A 20,066-nucleotide genomic window follows, 5' to 3' on the forward strand; every position below is an offset into this window, starting at 1 on the left:
ATGTCTGCATGTAATCACTCAGGGATGAACTATCATGAATTATTGATTAATTCATTCCCTCATATGGAGCTCTGAAAGTTTGCACTGTAACTTCCAGTGGATGGAGCTTAAGGCTTTTGAAAGAATAAAAGTATGTCCTTAAATTTCAAACAAATGGTCATATCTCTGGAACCACAAAGGTTAGTAAAAAGTATAAATTTCAAATTCAGTACAAACTATTTTTATAGTAGTAGTATTCTTTAGGTACTCAGTCTTAAACAGAGTTTTATAAATCACTGTAAACACAGTAACTACTATCTTTGTAATATTTTGTAAATGACTTACAATATCTCAGCAACTACTCAAGTTACACACATAATATCATCATTTTGCTCATCCAGCTGAGAGCTTCCATATGAGGCTAAGCAGTTCTGGCTGTCCAACTTGGTTGTCAAGATATTTAGAAAAACATGACATTTATGACAATATAAATAAATATTATACAAACAATTAATATTTCTTTACCCACACTAGAAAAGGTCAAATATCAATGCAGTTGTATTTGCAATTGTGTAAGCATTAAGAAAAAATATTTCAATACTTTGTATGTAGCATGGTTTTGGAATTATTAATGGAAATATAAACAAGCGATACTTGACACCTAGAGGCATCAGTAGGATGTAACTGCATAAACACCTGGAGGTATCACTCAGCAGTAATGAGTTAATCCACTGTTTTACAATTATGATTGACACTGACACCCCATACTGTTTACTGTGAAACAGGTACATGTCCCTCACAGTAACAATGTACATGAACGATATTATGTAGATGTTAGAAGAGAAGTATGCAGTGCCAAGGGGAAAGCACAGTGATGTTACATTGGCATATCCAGACACATACATTTGCTACAAAACCTGTAATGCAGCGCAGCTGATGTTTGAAACAGTGGCATTTTAATACTTACAAATGTGCATTTTCATATAGTTAAAGTCAGACATCTCCTATGGCACTTGCAATTCATGCTTTGTTTTCTAGATTGTGTAACTAGATAGGTAGGCGGCTATAATCTGACAGTGGTGTGTGTGTGTGTGTGTGTGTATGTGTGTGTGTGTGTGTGTGTGTGTGTGTGTGGTTCTAGTGACAGGTAAGTAAAACCTCAATAACAGATGTACTGCGTCCATTTCCACTCAGGAGAAGAATTTAACTTTGGACACTGCCCCCTCTGTACTTCATCCCACATTTACCACAGGCATCTTCTCTGATGAAGTCATCCTGTCAAAAGTGCATTCTCTAACCTTCCACGTCAGACTTCTCTTGTGGCACCTGTGGCTACCATAGTGTTCTCTAGATTGTGCAACTAGATAGATAATTTGTTTTAATATGACAGCAGAAAACTTGTGAATATAGTTCTAATGACAGGTAAGTAAAGATTTCTCCTGTGGTGCTTGCAGCTAATACTGTGTTCTATAGACTGTGTAACTAGAAAGGTGAGAGTTCAAATCTCAATGTGGTGAACTTGTGTTGGTGGCTTCAATGTCAAGTATATATAGCTGCCTGAACAGAGGTACTGTATCAACTTCTACTCAGGGGAAGAATTTAACTAGTGTGAGGACTCCTTCACCCCTTATCCCACTTTTACCACAAACATTTTCTCTGCAATACACTGATGAGGCCATCCTTTTTTAAGTGCACACTCTTACTATAAAAGTCAGACTTCACCTGTGGCACTTGTAGTTAATACTGTGTTCTCTATGTGCGCTGTAGTTCTGTAACTAGATAGTTAGGGGGTTAAAATATCGCATTGCTTAAATAGTGTGACTGGTACAATTGGCTCTGTGACAACACTTCTTATGTAAAGTTCCACTTAGGAGATGTATTTTCACTGACAGAGGGCTACCCTATAAATTTCTATTACACACAGGTATACTCAGTTTTGGAACACACACACACACACACACACACACACACACACACACACACACACGCACACACACACGCACACACATCCACATGCACGCACATGCACACACACACACAAACACACACACACACACAAACACACACGTGCATGCACGTGTGCACACACACACACACACACACACACACACACACACACACACACACACACACACACACACACACACACAAACCACTGTCAAATTATAGCCACCTACCTATCTAGTTACACAATCTTTTCTCCCTGGGCCTCCGCTGAAAATGGACATGCATCCAGTTGGACTATCCCGGTCAACAAATGTAAAATAAATAAAAATAAATAAATAAATCATGCTTTCAAAACTGAACTACATCACAGTTGTTGTACTACTTATCCTGTGGGACTGGTTGTTGATACTGCGCTCACTACAGTGCCTATCTAAAGAGGAAAGAGGTTTGGATCCAGCAATAGTTGACTAGTGTGACTGTGTGCTTGTCTGTTGTACTGTATAGAGAAGGCTTCTAATGCATGCAGTATATGTAGCTGTGTATTATTACTGTGCTCTTCAACCACCTTCTTCTCTTTTTAGAAAGACATCATTGTATTAAATAATGGTGATGTCATCCATTCAGATGTGCACTGTCACAATTATAAACAAACATCTCATGTGGCATGTGATTCAGGCAGTGTTCTGTGCTTTGTCATCTTGGGTAGTCTTTTCATATCCAGCCATTACTCTTTAGACTCACTTGTGTCAGTATGCAGGTGGATGTGCTTATAGGTAACAATGCTATCACCCATAGCTGGAGATTCCTGTTCCAAGAATTTCTGCTAATTTTTCACACACAGTGATACCTTATTGGATAATGATGATGCCGTTGGGTGACATTTTGCTTTACAAAGAGTAGTACTAAGTCTATTCCTGTGGCGGGTGGAAATGAGACAATGTTCTGCATGCTTTTGCCTTAGTAAGGCATATGTTCATATCTGTGATTCCTCACACATTGTGCATGATTGCCATTCTTCCATCATAGTGACAAAAGCATCACATGTGTTTGGGTATACCTAGCAGCAGGCAATGTCTATTTCTCACACAGCATTACCAGCTGCAAGGTATACCCAAACACAGTCATCATGTGTGGTTGGGGATACCTAGTAGCAGGCAATGTTATGTGAAAAATAGATATATAGAATTTTTTTTAAATATATTACAGGCAACACATATCCCTTGGCAATAACATGATGTCACAGCTTCAAATTCCCAAATATCTCTCAATGCTAGCAACATATCATGTAGCTTCTATCCTCACATGGTCAGGTGTTCAAAATCCACACTGGCTGATTGTAAGTGTTGTTTGTCCTTATGCTGTTATGCGTGAATGACATCCAAACTGTAATGTGTTCATTTACAGTGGGTGAAGCTTTCCCCATCCTTTTTATCTCATACAAATTGTTTTCAACACAATCATATGATATAATGAATTCACAGAGGTGGAGTCTCACAGCTGTGTTAAAACTTCCACTGTGGTGCATGTAATTCATACACATGTTGTTAGTCAATGGACTTCTATAGCTGGCTGTTCAATTCTAGCTGTATCAGTTAATTATTTGCTATTTCTACTTTGGGGAAAGAAATATAAACACATTTTGCAATTTTCTGCCAGTGGAATAGTTGTTCTGCAAGTGAGTGCACTGATGCCACATGCTTTGAGTAATGACTTGTACAACATTTCTACACAGATATAGTGTAGTTCAATTCTGGGCCACTGTTGTTGTACAATGACCCCCCCTCCCCTTATATTGCACTGCAATGTCAGCAATCAATCTACCTGGGGTGGGAACAGAACCCACAGCCTTTGGCACCAAAGTTGAGTGTGTTACCTGTCACACCACTGACACTGCTAAAACTATTATTTGGAGGATGAGCAAAGACACAAGCTGAAAGTAGAGGTGACAAGGGATGAGATAAGTAATGTGATCTACAAGATGAAGGAGAAGAAAGCTGGATGGAATCCACCTAGACTTCTAAAAATGGGGAGGGAAGAAATGTGGAAGATCCTTTGAGAAGGAATACAAGACAATATAGGACATGGTCAAAATACATGAAAGTATGAGGAAGAAGAAGAATAGGAATGACATCTAAAGGAGAGGAGAAAGGGAGGATGTGGAAAATTATAGGCCTATATTTTTGATTAATGTAGATTTCAAGATTTTGGCAATGGTACTGGCAGGAAGACTGGATGACGTGTAGCCAAAAATAATGCAAAATGGCATTGTGAGGGGATGGAGGGCAGACGCAAACTGGTGGAATTTATACACTGTGAGGAAAGTAAGCAGAAAGGAAAGTGTGGGATTGTGTAGTTTGACCTACAGAAGGCCTTTGATATGCTGAGGTGGAAATTCCTGTGGAAGACAATGCAGGTGAAGGCAGATATGGGGAAAAGTTCATACATTGAATACAGGTCATATGCTATGACCCTGAAATTGAACTACTCATTAATGGGGAAATATCTAAGGAGAGAAAAATAGGAGAGGGAGCAGAGAATAATACCCACTATCCCTAAGCCTGTTCATGCTTATGATCATGGATCAGACAGTGGTCAGACACAATTTACCAATGCTTAAAGAAAAGAAGGAGATAAAATCTCAGTTTGTATTATATGCAGATGACTGCACGTTAATGTCAGAGGATACAGATGCAGCAATGGGAACCACAAGAAAATCATTCAAGAGGTTTAGAAGTGGCAACACTCAGGTGCAACAACAAAAAGACAGTGGTAGTAAGATAAAAAAAGAGAATGGGAAGGAGGAATAGGGGAAATAAAACAGGAAGAGTTCCTCAAGTACCTAGGGTGCTATGATGGCGAAACTGAAAGAGGCAAAAGGGAAAAACCTAGAGAAAGTTGGGAGTGGGAGGCTGGTATAATGGTTAAGGTGTTTACCTTACAGACACAAGGTGGAGGGTTTGGTTCTTAGATGGGGTAATTGGCTAGGCTTAAAATGGCTCACAAGGGCAGTTAGCTTAGTACTGATCTATGATCCTGTTACAAAAAATAAAGGATACTTTTGTGGTGGTAGTAGGGGGGGGGGGCTTATACATTGCTTGGGAGAATTACTGTAACAAGGATGATGACACTACCAGTAATCCTTCATTTACTGAACAGTATAAACAAAGGGTCTATATTAGTTGATAGAATTTTTAGTTAATCGAATAACTAAACGTCGATCACTAGTAGTCGAACACACAAAACCGTGAACGTCAGTTTCCACTGAGGGAAACAAGTCATTTGACCATTGTACGGAGTTTGCCTTTTCTTCAATGTAGAGCAATCTTGGACTTGGAGTATTTAGTTACGGGGGAGTGGGGGCACAGCCCCCCCCCCCCCACTTCATTTGTGTTTTTTTTTTCTTTGGGCAACGGCATTGTTTCCCTGAGTGAAAACTGCTGTTTGATGTTTTGTGTGTGTGATTATTAGTGATTGTCGTTTAGTTATTCGCTTAACTAAACATTCAATCATCTGATATAGATGGTAAACAAAGACCACCCCCCAGGACAAAGGCAACAGTAAATGGTAAAAGGCACTGATGGATGGGTCAATAAAGGTAAGGAGAAAAGAGTGAACAAAGCAAAAATAAGAATGACTAGGAAAATGGAGGCTAGGATTTCCCACATATCCAGTCATATACGTTGACATGCAGTATTATTTACTGGATAGAAACAGATGAGAAGGATGTTAAGCAAAAGAGAGTACAGGAGCTGTGCAAATGCTTACTAAAGGGCATGAATGCAGCATCACTAAAAGAACTGGGGTGCATGAATTGGGGAAAAGGTAACCTCATATACTATGGGAAACAGAAGGGTGGGGCAGCAAAGATAGGGAAGAATCCAACAGAGAACAGGAAAAAAACATGAAATCCAAAATGAAGCAACTGCAGGCAGGAAGTAGCAAGTCCACACAATATTTTTTTATTGAAGGAATAAGTGCTTTCATCCCAAGCAATTAGTTTATCAGGAACTTCATCAGAAACAGCAAAAACACATGTTACACCAATTTTATATTGCTAAAAGATTACATCATATCCTGTCTTGGATTCATCATTCTTTCCTTTTTGTCATACCTATACATGTTTCCTTGACAATATATTTATTTTGTGGACAGGACCAAGGGATCAGGTTGAACCACTCTTGCATTATATTAATACTACAACCCAATTTTTGAAGTTTGCAAATACTATTAGTGATACTGAAATTCCATATTTGGATATTTTATTAAAGAAGGATAATGTAAACCATAGGTTCCTAGTGGAAAAATTTTCATAAGAAAACATATTCCAACAGTTTCCTCCATTTTAGCAGTAGCCATCCTTTCTCACAAAAGCAGGCCCTGGTCAAAGGCCAATTTGTAAGGGCAGCCCGTATGGTTACTTTGTGAGAGTCATTTGAAAGTGAATGTTTGAAACTGAAGGATATGTTTTCCAAGAGAGGGTACCCTAATAACCTGATAGATGAGCTGATATGGGAAGTTATGGATAAGAGGCAAAATGGACAGTTTTCACCTATTTTAGGATCTAGTTCTAAGAATACAAATAGACCCATTGTCACTAATAACACCATTGTTTATTCTGCACTGTCCCCAGTATCCATAAACGGGTTGGACATAAATGCCCCCTAGACATGTGGCACAAAAGAATTTTCACTCCAGTTTTACAACCAGCTTTTCAAATGATGCATTCCATAATAAGAATATTTTGCAAAAAAACTGGTGATAGGGAGCTTAGGGAGTTTGTGTTGGATAGACCCACATGTGTATTTAGAAGAGGCTCGAACTTAAAGAACCTCTTTGAGCATCAACGCCTTCCCTTCACTGTGGGGTATATGTATCAATGTGGCAGGTGTAAATTCAGCTCCTATATTCTTGAAGGGAGTGAATTTATGATTAACAATATGACGGTGAAGATGTATTTATTTATTTATTTATTTATTTATTTATTTATTTATTTATTGTATTTGTTTACCGGGAAGGTCCACTGGGCCTTGGAGAGCCCATTTTCAGTGGAGGCCCGGGGAGAAAAGCTCCACATACAAATTATACAGAAGATACAATTTCAGTTACATAAATGGTTAGAAGGCTATACAGTAACAATAATAGGCATGATATTAAGGTAACACAGTATAATGTACATGTCAGAGTTAACACTGTATTAACAATAAGTAGCTAGGAAATGGATTGTTGAGGAGAATGGAAGTGCAAAAAGACAGGGAGGAATAGGTTCAGGAGTGGTAGTAAGGTCGGTATAGACAGAGAGGGTGGGTATCAAGGTTGGGTAGGTAACAGGGGTAGGTACCTCTGGGATGGTTAGAGTGCTGGTTGGTTAGAAAGAGGATAATGGGAAAGAAGTTGGAGAAAAAAAGCAGAGGGGTAGAGTAGGAGTAGCAGTGTCTACAGAGAATTATTTTTGGCATGGCCATAGCCAACAAGAGGAGAGATGTTGTCTAAGAGACCTTTTAAATAGGGCAGGGCTACTGATGGAGGTTACTGTGGATGGGAGGGAGTTCCAGAATTTGGAAACAATAAAGGAATAGAGCATTTGACTGGCTGGTAGTTGAGGTTTGTCTACTTTGAGAAGGGTTTTATTTTCTGATCTAGGGTGTCTATTTGGTTGGTATAAGGTCAGCAGTGTGGAGAGAGAGGGGCATGATGTGAGTTTGCATATTAATTTATGTGCAGTAGTTAAGTGTAGGAAGTTAAATTAGAGTGGTAGTTCTAGCCAGTTTAGTTGCTGTAAAGGGGAGTAGTGGTGTGTTGAGGATCTAGCATTTGTTGCGAATCTGGCAACCTTATTGTAACATGTATCTAGCCTGGTTTTGAGGGATGAGTGGATAATTGTAAAGATAGGGACACCGTATAGCAGGGATGGAAGTAGAAAGGCTGAGGCTAGAGTCTTTTTTGCACTATGGTTAAGGTAATAGTTGTGCCTGTAGAGGGTGCCTAGTTTCTGATGTGTTTTTTGATATTGTTGAGAATGTGGAGGTCAAATTTAAGGTTTTCATCAATAATGACTCCTAGCAGTTTGGTGTTAGAGACAGTTTTGATGGTGGTATTATTCAGGGACCAGATAGAAAACTCTGCCCTATTTAGAGGGTGTTGTTTTTTTGGGAGTGAATAGAATCAGTTTTGTCTTGCTTAGGTTGAGAGAAAGATGGTTGTTTGACATCCAGTTTTCAATGGATGTAAAGGCTTGTTGGGTTAGTAGTTGTAGCTCAGAAGGGGTTTTAGCAGTATAGATGATTGTAGAGTCATCTGCATATTGGATCACGGTGCTATGAGTGAGGGAGCTATGGACGTCATTTATAAATATATTGAATAACAGGGGGCCCAGTATGGAACCTTGGGGTACACCTGTAGTGATGTTGAGGAAGGGAGAACAGGATTGCTGCCACTTTGTTGATTGATATCTGTCAGAGAGATAGTTTGAGAACCAGTTTAGGGTTGGAGGGGAGACACCTAGGTTGTTAAGTTTAGAGGGCAGAAGGGGGAGAGATATGGTATTAAAGGCTTTTGAAAGGTCAAGAAAAAGAGTGGAGATGATTTGACTGGTATCACATGCTCTATTTACAGTATCCAAAAAGGAAATATTTGACTGGTATCACATGCTCTATTTACAGTATCCAAAATGGAAATGAGAGCTGTGTTTGTGTTATGGCCTGGCCTAAAGCAATGTTGGACTGGGAAGAGAAGTTGGTTATTAACTAAGTGGTTAAGGAGTTGAGTATGCACACATTTCTCTAATATTTTAGAAACAGTAGAGAGGATAGCGTTGGGCTAAAAGTTGGAGATGCCTGAATTTTTGCCGCCTTTATGGAGAGGAAGAATGTATGCTTTCTTCCAGATTTTTGGGACATACAATTCTTGAATGGATCTATTAATAAGTATACTAATGGGGTAGGTGATGGAGCTTGCGGATATTTTTAGGAATTCAGAGGGTAGGTTATCAGGAACGTTGGTGCAAGGTTTTAGTTTTAGAAGGAGTTTCATTATGGTGCATGTGGGAACAGGAGAAAAAGAAAAATTAGGTAAAGAGGAAGGACCTAAATCAGTGGGTGGTTAATTTGGTGAGTTAGTGTTTGTAGGAGGAAAGGTGGTGGTTAACTTAGCTATGGCTTCAATGAAGTATGAGTTAAAGAGAGAGGCTATATCAGAGGGTGTTTTATCAGGGTGTGGGCAAGGATTGATGTTAGAGCCGGGGTGAATTAGGGAATTGATTGCTCCCCAGAATTTTTGAGGGTTTAGTCTGTGCTGGTCCTGAAGTCTATGGAAGTATTTTTTTTTGTTTTTAGTGACCTGTTTTTTGGTCTGATTATATAGTTGTTTATATAATGCAAGGTCAGCTGGATTATTATGCTTTGCCAGGCTTTCCACGCCTTGTCTCTAGTAGACATGATTTGCTTGGTAGATTTGGTAAGCCATGTGGCATGATTAGACTTGACTCTTTTTAGTTGAGGAGGGGCTACCCTGTCTAGGATTTTGAGAAATGTTGAATTGAAGGATTCTACTGCCTCATCGAGGGGAATGGTTCTTAATGGTGCCAAGTTGGTATGCTGTAAAATTTCATTTATGTTTTCTGGTGAGAAGTGGGATAGGTCTCTGGTTTGTTTTAGTTGGTGGCTATTTGTAGCTGAGGTAATTTTACGTATAGCAAATACCTGGTAGATGCTGTTGTGTCAGAGAGAAAATAGTTTATTGTGCTTTATGTTCTGTTTATGTTTTTATGTGGGGAAGACAGAACGTAAACTTAAAAACAGGATTGGGGAACATTTGAGAAATATTAGAGATTGTTGTGCAGTTAATGCACTACTAAAGCATGTCAAATTAAATCCAGGACATTTGTTTAAATTTATTGTACTAGAAGTCGTATCTGTATCTGAAAGAGGTAGTACATGGCCCTATTTTGGGGAAAAAGTAGAATTAATATGACAATTACACCTGAATTCTTTATATTGGCTAGGTTTAAATGAACGTCTTTCTATTACTAGTCTTTTAAAACTGAAAGCCCTCGAAAGATAATATTCTTATTAATACTTATAGGTTGTATTTCAATTAGTATTTATGTTAGACTTTAGTGTGCATGTATTCATAACTTAGCTTTATTAAGTAATATTTCTTAATTTTTAGTGTTTTTTTAATATACTGTTTTTTACACACACACACACACACAATATATATATATATATAAGTGTTTATACTTTTTGTAAGTCGATTTGGGCTCCAAGACAGGATATGATGTCATCTTTTAGCAATATAAAATTGGTGTAACATGTGTTTTTGCTGTTTCTGATGAAGTTCCTGATAAACTAATTGCTTGGGTCGAAAGCACTTATTCCTTCAATAAATAATATATTGTGTGGACTTGCTACTTCCTGTCTGCAGTTGCTTCATTTTGGATAAAGATAGGGAAGAAAAACATTGAAATCTAGAAGAGAAGTGGAATAGTTCACGAGGAAGATTTGATAAGCAGAGAAAAAGAAGGGCAGGGAATGGTTTAAAACAACAGAGAAGTTAGAACAGAAATACAGAATACCAGAGGCCTGACGGTGGAACTACTTGGTAATCAGATACCTGGGAATAGAATACAAAGCAGGCAACAGGAGAAATAAACAGGCAGGAAGGAGGACAACAGGAGAGAGGATGGCACTCTGGAGGAAATGGAGAAGATTAGGGAGGCAAAGGACCAAATAGATCTGTGAAGCTTTAAAGGGAAGATGAGCCAAGGTAGAAAAAGACAGAATGAGAAAGAATTAGGAAAGGGAGGAATGACAGAAAGAAAATGCTGGATACTGGTAGAAGACAATTTGGGCAGTGAGGCACATGCAGAAAGTGCATGGAGCAGGAAATCAAAGCCTGAGAATACTGCAGAGATGGTATCTAACCACCATGAGATTGGTAAAGGCAGACAGGAGACTAGTAGATTCTGGGGGTGTCAGGAAGAAGATGCAGGAATGATGCACATGTTCTGGGACTGTGGCTTGGCACAAGATGGCTAGAAACAGGCATAGATGATTTGGGGAGACATATTTCAAAAGGAAACTGTGAGTTCTCTTTATGGGGCATGAAGAAAGAAGACAGCATCTTGAATGAAAGAGAAATTAACATTATTAGACTGTTGCATACTGAAGTTAAAACCATCATTACTCAAAACTGGAAGGGGATAAAATCCATACGGGAAAATTAATTATACATAGGGTTCCTGGACATGGGAAGAAGATGACAGAAACAGACTAGAATGAGGAACGAGGTGGAGGAAGGGAAAATGAAAATGCCATGAAAAGAAATATTAAAATACTACAAGACTGAAAAATCATACCAGGAGGAAGGAGAGGATGAATTTAAAGGGAATGGGGGGCTAGGAATAAGGTGGAAAATGAAGCAGCCAGCTGCTGATGAGACATGATGGCAAGTGAATGTAATATACTGTATGGCATTAATACATTTAAAAAAAAATCTCTCTTTGATTTTGGGCCTTTGTCCCACCATTATGTTTGGCTTTGTCCAGATTTCTTGTTCTAAGTGGTTGAGTGGTATGTTTGGAAGCCATTGCAACACCAGATCTGAGGTAACCTGAGTTCAGACCAGAAACATCATGACAAAAAGTCAAACAGCATTCTTTATGTGGGGAAACAGACTAATTATAAAGGAAGTCTGTAGACAGGGTCTACATGGACTTGAGACAGGAATTTAATATGACACCGTACTAAACATCAGTGAACAAATTAAATCTAAAATAATTCTTTGGGTGATAGTATAAATAAGGCATGACCATAATGATTGACAAATGTGACTGTCAGAAAATAACGTCATTCAGACAATTGTTTCTCTTGGGCTGCTATCACCTGTACAGTATTTAGTACTAGAGCAGGTCTTTCTCCATTATTTATTTAACAGAATTTGCAAAAAGTTTGAAAGAAAAACATGCATTGTTGCTGCTGCCACAAAAATAAACAAAAAGGGCAGCTTAATGAGAAGGTGAGGAAAATGTAAATATAGCATGAGAAAATTGCCAAAATGTTGTAAAGCATGGTGAAAAGCAGTAGCCCAGCAGGAGAATACACACAAGAAGGGAAAGTGTTTGGGCAAAAAGGCAAGTGGTTGATTAAGCTTTATACCTTAATTAACAGGGAGATTGAGTATAAGTTCAAGAGTACAAGTCCCACACAATGCAAAGAAACCATAAAACCCATATATAATGTACTACATTGTAAATATATATCCACCTCTGCGGGGAAAAACAGATAGAGTCAATGCGGAATAAAAACAAACATCTAAAGCTGGGTGCAATGGGAAACCCACAGCACTACCACTGACTTGATGGAAAAATAAATAAAAACATAATTTCTATTAAATATGTTTATGAAACCTATATTTCAGTTCTTCTGAGACCATTAGAATCTGTATTTTATGATGCAAAGAAAGACAAACAAAGTAGTACAAAACATTTGTCCTAATCAGATTCTTTTGTTTGACTAAATAATTACTTAGCAGTGTCTTAAAAACAATGGTAAATGCTGTAAATCTGATTCCTAATTATTGTGCTCAAATTCTATTCTCCCTTTAATTTCCCCCCAAATGTATTCCTTTAAGAAATGAAGCCTACAGCATATAATTTTAAGAATTTAACTTTAATCACTGACAAGAAAAACAATGCCCTATTCAGATTGTATGTGGGTCTTGTAGTATAGCAATAACCAATGACTGAGATTAAACAAGGGCAGCTGTGGATAAATCTTCATTATACAACGACCCCCCATTAAATATTCAAAAATGTGCACGCTGATTGGTCAGCGTGCACGTTGTAAATCAGAGTTATAGTAATGGAAAAAGGTCCAGTCGCCCGGACTTTTTCCATTACTATAACTCTTTTTTTTTACAGCAACGGAGAATGCAAGATCTCCGTTGCCTCACACTGTCTCGCTATGTTAAACTCGTTTAACATAGCGAGACAGCTTTAAAAAAGCAACAGAGATTCTCCGTTGCTTTTTTTAAAGCTGTCTCGCTATGTTAAACTCATTTAACATAGCGAAACAGTTTTTAAAAAGCAACGGAGATCTTGCTTTCTCCATTGCTTTTTTCTAAACTGTCTCGCAATGTTAAATGGGTTTAACATAGCCAGACAGCTTTAAAAAAGCAACAAATATTCTCTGTTGCTTTTTTTAAAGCTGTCTCGCTATGTTAAACTCATTTAACATAGTGAAACAGTTTTTAAAAAGCAACAGAGATCTTGCTTTCTCTGCTGCTTTTGCCCACAGCTCTGATGTACTGCGTAGGCATGCGCAGTTCATCAGAAATGCCGCAGAATACCAGACAGCTGCGGAAGGGCAGCAAGGAGGCATTATACAATGCCATTATTCAAGAAAAGTAATTATTTTTTTTCTTAAATAATGCCATTGTATAATAGCAATAACCCACTTCTGGGTGTGGGTAATGTTGGATTTACCCACGGTTGGCTTTGTTTGGCCACTCGGGCTTCGCCCTCGTGACCAAACCACACCAACCGTGGGTAAATCCAGCATTACCCACACCCAGGCGTGGGTTATTGCTATAATATATCACACCCAGGAGTAAGTTATTGCTATTATACAATTACATTATTTAAAAAACAAATTACTTACTGTTCTTAAATAATGCTTTTGTATAACAATGCCATGGTGTTCTGCGTTGTCTCTATATTCTGCCACTTTGTTGATGCACTGCACATGTGCATGGGACTTAAGTTCCCATGCTTACACAGTACATCAATGCTCTGGAAAGTAAGCAATGGAGAAAGGAAGATATCTGTTGTTTGTGAAATCGAGACAGGTTACAGGTATGAGAGAGACAATGCAAAAATGCAAGGAAAATCAGTATGATTCTTTTGTTTTGCATAATGTACCTGATTTTCCTTGTATTTTTTGTGCCCTCTGTATGTAGCTCTCTACCTCATAGCTGAAGAAAACAACACAGCCTTAGCATATATTAATAGAAGAAAGTCAAGGTGACCGGACATTTTTCTGTTGGTATATGCTCGATTTACAATGGGGACACTGGTTGGACCAACCCATCAGTCTGCACATTTATAAATGCTAACAAGCTACCATTGTATAATACAGTTTAATGCATACTTTGGGACAGATTCCAAAAGAGTTGCTCTCAATGTAAGTCTGCTCTGATTCTGAAAGACTTGCACTCAATATAAGTGACTTACTACTGTGTAAGGCTTCTGTATAAACAATTTACACTAGAGGCCAGATTCCAAAGCACCTGCTCTTGGTATAAGTGGTCATTTACACTGAAAACAAGTATTTTGGAATTGGGCCCAAAATATTCTGTTGAAAGAATAATACATATCTAGATAGATACTGAATACTTACAAAAAATAAATTATAAACAGGTGCCAGTTACGTTTTCTTATACTCTTGTAGGTACTCTTACCTGGGCTAGATAAACAAGAATATAGTATATAGCATGAAGTATAGATAGACAGACAGATAGCTAGCATGTGTTTGTGTTTGGGTGTGATAGGTTACAGCCTCTTAGCCCCAGAATCAAGGACAAATCCAGAAATAATCAGGGACGCTTTTTAAAATGTTAGCACCATTAACTTGAACACTTGAAAGAATAAAGTAAAAGAAGTCTACAACTGTTATTATTGCCATTATTTATTAGGTGCAATCCAACATCTTTTCTCCCTAAAACACCAGCTTTTGGAAGGTATTGGGAGGGACATGGCAATATTTTGAGCCAAAATCAGGGACAAATAAGAGGTAGAACATGCAACGTGTGTGTGTGTGTGTGTGTGTGTGTGTGTGTGTGTGTGTGTGTGTGTGTGTGTGTGTGTGTGTGTGTGTGTGTAGAACATGCACACGTGTGTGTGTGTGTGTGTGTGTGTGTGTGTGTGTGTGTGTGTGTGTGTGTGTGTGTGTGTAGAACATGCACACGTGTGTGTGTGTGTGTGTGTGTGTGTGTGTGTGTGTGTGTGTGTGTGTGCGTGTGTGTGTGTGTGTGTGTGTGTGTGTGTGTGTGTGTGTGTGTGTGTGTGTGTGTGTGTGTCTGTGCATGTGTATGTATTTTATATCCATCCGTTCATTCACAAATCCTTTTCCCATTTTTACATATGGGGTCGGGGTGCCACATCAACTGTGACAATCATCTCGAGCCAATATTCACACTCCCAGGTATGGATAAAAAGGTAACATAGACAAATGTCACACTAAAATATCTGAAAAAAGACCCAAGTAAGCAAGGATGTTTACTGTGCAGTACCTTAAATTTTCTATACTAGATGCTCAAGAGATATAATGCAAATGATCCCCTAAGGACATACCATTGTTACTGGGACATGGCTTCTGAATGCCCATAACTTTTCAGACTCGTAGGTCACACACACACACACACACACACACACACACACTCACTCACTAACAATGAGCAGTAATGAATGGTGAATGGTTGGGATAGAATATGTTTATCTTGCACCTAGTAAATATATTTTCATTTATTGCCATGCTGTGCATGCCATCACTCACCATGATTCAGATCCATTCACACAAAAAAATGTATATGCTGTGCACACAAAATATCCACACTTAAGCCCCACAAAAACAACTGCATTTACTTAAATTAAATTCCTTAAAATTAAATTAACTAATATTAGAATAATAAAGATTAAGTTACTATAATAATAAAATAAAAAATAATTTTAATCCTACTAGATGGAAAAAGAGATGCCTGAAAAACAGACCTAAAACTAAAACCTCTATCCTAAATTTATATTATGTAAATCACATAATGAAACTGTATTCTATCATTTATCTTAATACAGCCCTCACTGAAGTGCTACAACATCACAAAATTACAAAAGACATAAATAAGATTAAAAATTTACTTAGAACTGCAGTAGAAAGCTTCCTATGCTCATGGCCATTCATAAACACCTGTGCAACCCATGTAAAGCCACATTCAACAGATAAATTATGCAGTTATCACATCCCATTAAAATAAACAGGAAATGATAACACAGTCTAAACAATACTGAAGAAATTAATAAGTACTGTGAGGTCTTATTTTGAATGATAACTGGAATAGCTTGTACAACAGGATTAAGGAACTAGTTTCATGGCATGTGACTTCACCAGTCATCATAAAGCACATAGCAGAACTGTACAAATTCAGTGTGAATGAAATTATATTGTTCTGTTTCTTTTTTAAAAATTTTAACAGTTAGTAAAATAAGCATTGCTATAAAGGCAGCACATCCTTTACAGAAGTTTGTATGTCTAGGCTACATATACATTTAAAAACTGTTTGGTTAAAGAAGAGTACAATTATAGTTGTTCAGCTGCTCAGGCTTGCATGTGTCTTCACTGTGAGTGTCAGATCAGTCAGCCCTCATTTGTCACAGTGCTCTACCAGCAGATGACTTCCATTTACATTATGTTTTCAGTGATGCAGTGTCAGGGTTATATGCATATAGATGATTGAGGGTAGGAATAAAGAAGCTGTCAGTATCGTATATTCTGTGGAAGTCAACTCACATTTGAGAGCTCAAACTATAAAAACTTTCATAAAGTAATGGAGGCATAACATGAGATACTAACAGATACCAGGTATTTAGTGTTAACCAATCTGTCAGCTGAAACCCTTATTTACAAGGGTTGACTCCACCGTGGTCTATGTGAACTTTTAAGCTATATGACTCAGTGAGTTCTTCCAACCCTAAAATGTAACACAGAACTGATAAGTCTGAACTTCTACCCCACCACCAAAGAAAGATTTAAAAGTCACTGATGAGCCCTATTCATAGGGGGGGAAAGAGGAATGTATGTGTTTATTAAGACTTGGTATACATCTGTAAGCCCCTCAGATGAGGCAACAGTCAATAAATATCTTTGGAAATGTACAGCATTTAGTTATTCTTCACCCATCACTGTGCTGTCTCTTGCCCCTAGTCTTGTATAATTGTGAGTATGTGTGTGTGTGTGTGTGTGTGTGTGTGTGTGTGTGTGTGTGTGTGTGTGTGTGTGTGTGTGTGTGTGAGTGTGTGTGTGTGTGTGTGTGTGTGTGTGTGTGTGTGTGTGTGTGTGTGTGTGTGTGTGTGTGTGTGTGTGTGTGTGTGTGTGTGTGTGAGTATAGATGGGCTCAAATTAATGAAATTCCACTTACCCGAGTTTCACATAACCGAGATGAAAACAGAGAAGTGGCATTTTAACGAACACTTACATTACAGATAGTTTAACTAGGGGAATGGAGGCAGTCGGCCAGCCTTTGAGAGTTTGCCCTTTTCCCCACTATAGTGTGATCTCAGAGATGGCATATTTAGTTAGAGGAGGTGTGGAGGGGGGGGGGGGGCGCAATCCTCCACTTAGATGGGATTGAAATGCTTCTGTATGTTTTTTTTGTTCTTGTTGGCCGACTGCCTCTTTCTCAGGTTAAAGTGTTCTTTAAAATGCCATTTCTTTGGCGGTCTTGTCTCGATTATATGAAATTCGGATAAGTAGCATTTCGTTAATTTGAAGTATACCAATATATATATATATATATATATATATATATATATATCATCCAAATATTTAATTGACAAATCCATTCACTGACAAGTGAAAAAGCCAGTACAGCTTTTACATTCATTTGTAGATCAATGTTTTCAGGGTCGATTATTAGCTGTCGATTATTTCTAGACTGATTGTTAGTCAGGTCAAGGAAATGTTTTATATATATATATATATATATATATATATATATATATATAGATATATAGATATAGATATATAGAGATAGACATATATATAGATATATACACACATACATATATATATATATATATATATATATATATATATATATATATGTATGTGGGTTTACTTTCAAATCCTGACTCCTGTATGATGAACTGGTAAAATCCTGAGACAAAAATCATGAAACTGCAGAAACCCAAATGTCGAATTTTTACTAGAATAAGTAAACACATGCCCAACGTGCCCTTTTCTCCATCTGGAGTTGGTATATATATATATATATATATATATATATATATATATATATATATATATAGAGTTAGGTGGGTGGTTTTTACCTCAGCATGAGTTATTTTTACATTTAGAGAAGTGTTTACTTACACTTGTAAAAATTCGATGTTTGGGTTTCTGCAGTTTTGTGATTTTGTCTCAGGATTTTAATTGTAAGAGCTCTATTAATTTATTCAGTATGCAAAGTTTTCAACTGTGTTTCGAAATATGAAAATGACTATCATTCAACTGTACTTACCTCTTAAACGAACTATAAGCTTTATACAAAATGCAAAATGGTATGCATAATGTATGGTTTCTAGATTTGTTTCACAACTTTCTTTAGTGTCTACATATATTCAGAATAATTTAGATTCATTTGCATGATAATTTACAAAAGACAATTAGATTTTGAAAAAAATAAACTACATCTACAGCTTTACTTTCTTACAAAGATATGGGAATTTTTTTTAAAAAGTGGATATTTTTTCCAATTAACTCAATTTCATTAGTGTAACCAACGTACTGAGGAAAAAAAAAACAATAAAAGCATAAATAAACTATTTATATTATTATTTATACTAATAACGTAATCAATGTTTGATGTATAAGTAAGCAAACTGATCATATTAAACTATGAAAGAGCAATGTAGAACAGTTAACATTTAAGGGAACAGTTATGCAACTCCAATAATAAGTGGGTATTTTTTAAAAGTTTTTGCTTCTACATTGAAATCTCTTTTATTGTAGCACTCTGTGAAATGTAAACAACTGTATACTTCTCTACTGTATCATCTGCAGTTTGTTCAGTATGCTGCGGTAGCTGCTCAGAGTAGCTTAACAGTAAGGCTCATACATAATATATACATATACATATATATGTATATATATATATGTGTATATATATATATATATATATATATATATATATATATATAGTAGATTAGAGATACAAGAAAGTACAGAAGAAAGAGAGATTTTAGTACAATAGTAGAATGGTTTTAGTAGCTTGTAACAAACTGCAACACTTTTTGCTGCTAACAATATGATGTGACAGAGAACATAAATATATTATAGGGAATTAAATAAAAACAATATAATTCCATATAAAGGAACACACTAATGTGGTGTTCTTAATAATACCGTTCTTCAACTGCTGGGACAATGCTTTCATTGGACTGCACTTGCAAGAACGGTATTTTTCTAGTCACAAATAATAGGAAAATCAACTCAGTAATGTCATACAACCTTCTGAAACTGTGGCATATAAGACAAAGGCCATCTCTTTACTGACTGACTCTGGAGAAAACGTTTCAGGCAATGCTACAGTTTTCATGAGTTTTCATTTTTATTAAAAATCATAAAGTTAATTATGGAAACTGATATTTACTCTGGAATAGACATTACATCTCTGATTGTCCATGTTAGCCTAACATCAATAAAAATATACTGTTATTAGTTAGCCATATGTAATTGCAATCCTTTATTATGACTGCTGTATAAAGCAGCAGTTTCTTTAAAGGGCTTCACTATCTCATTTAGAGACATTCAGAGCTGCATTCTTAAACTAACAAAGCATGATTCTGTACAAAGCTATTAAAGTGACTTACCGTTCTTATACTGCTATAATGCTGAATATTTGAAGAATGCTAATAATTAAAGTTAAAATCCTGGAGAGCCTACTTCAATACTTTCTGTGAAAGGCAGAATGAAAAGCAATACGGTCTTAACTGAAAAGTCTGAGGACCTCTTTTAAAATCCTTTTAGAAATGTTAGCATGATTCCAGGGAGCATAAGGCTACATAAAAAAACAAAGGATCACTTACATGTTCCTACAGAATGAAACAGTCTTAATCACCTGCTGTAATCAGAATCTCTTAATAGCAAACCAGGTTAAAACATAATCCTTTCACTGGCATCAGCACTTAGACAGGCCAGCAAAACACGATACATAAAAGCAAGGCTCTATGTTATGGTCAGGTGGTGTTAGTCATTAGTCACAAATGTGAAACTGATCATGTTTTCTGATAGTACAAGAGTAAATAATGGCTGCATAGTTTAACTCATATTGTTTAAGTGTACTAGCGTTCACTTTTCCACTTGGCAATTCAG

General features: G+C 37.1%; 1 protein-coding gene across 3 annotated transcripts in view; it reads right to left on the reverse strand.

Moving 5' to 3' along the window:
• The window catches only part of HHLA1 (HERV-H LTR-associating 1), a 514,160-nt gene extending 494,456 nt beyond the window's left edge, over positions 1–19,704 (reverse strand). For 2 of the 3 annotated variants that reach the window (XM_044067042.1, XM_044067041.1), the window contains exon 1: positions 17,113–17,168. In XM_044067042.1, coding sequence (XP_043922977.1) covers positions 17,113–17,153 — 41 coding nt within the window. In that variant the 5' untranslated portion in view covers positions 17,154–17,168. Of the gene's footprint in view, positions 1–17,112; positions 17,169–19,564 lie in introns of those variants that run through there. The other variant, XM_044067043.1, reaches the window with a different exon arrangement.
• Between the last annotated feature and the right edge of the window lie 362 nt (positions 19,705–20,066).

The sequence above is a fragment of the Protopterus annectens genome, chromosome 3.part1, assembly GCF_019279795.1.
Source record: "Protopterus annectens isolate FY-2018-M chromosome 3.part1, PAN1.0, whole genome shotgun sequence".
Classification (NCBI taxonomy): Eukaryota; Metazoa; Chordata; order Ceratodontiformes; family Protopteridae; genus Protopterus; species Protopterus annectens.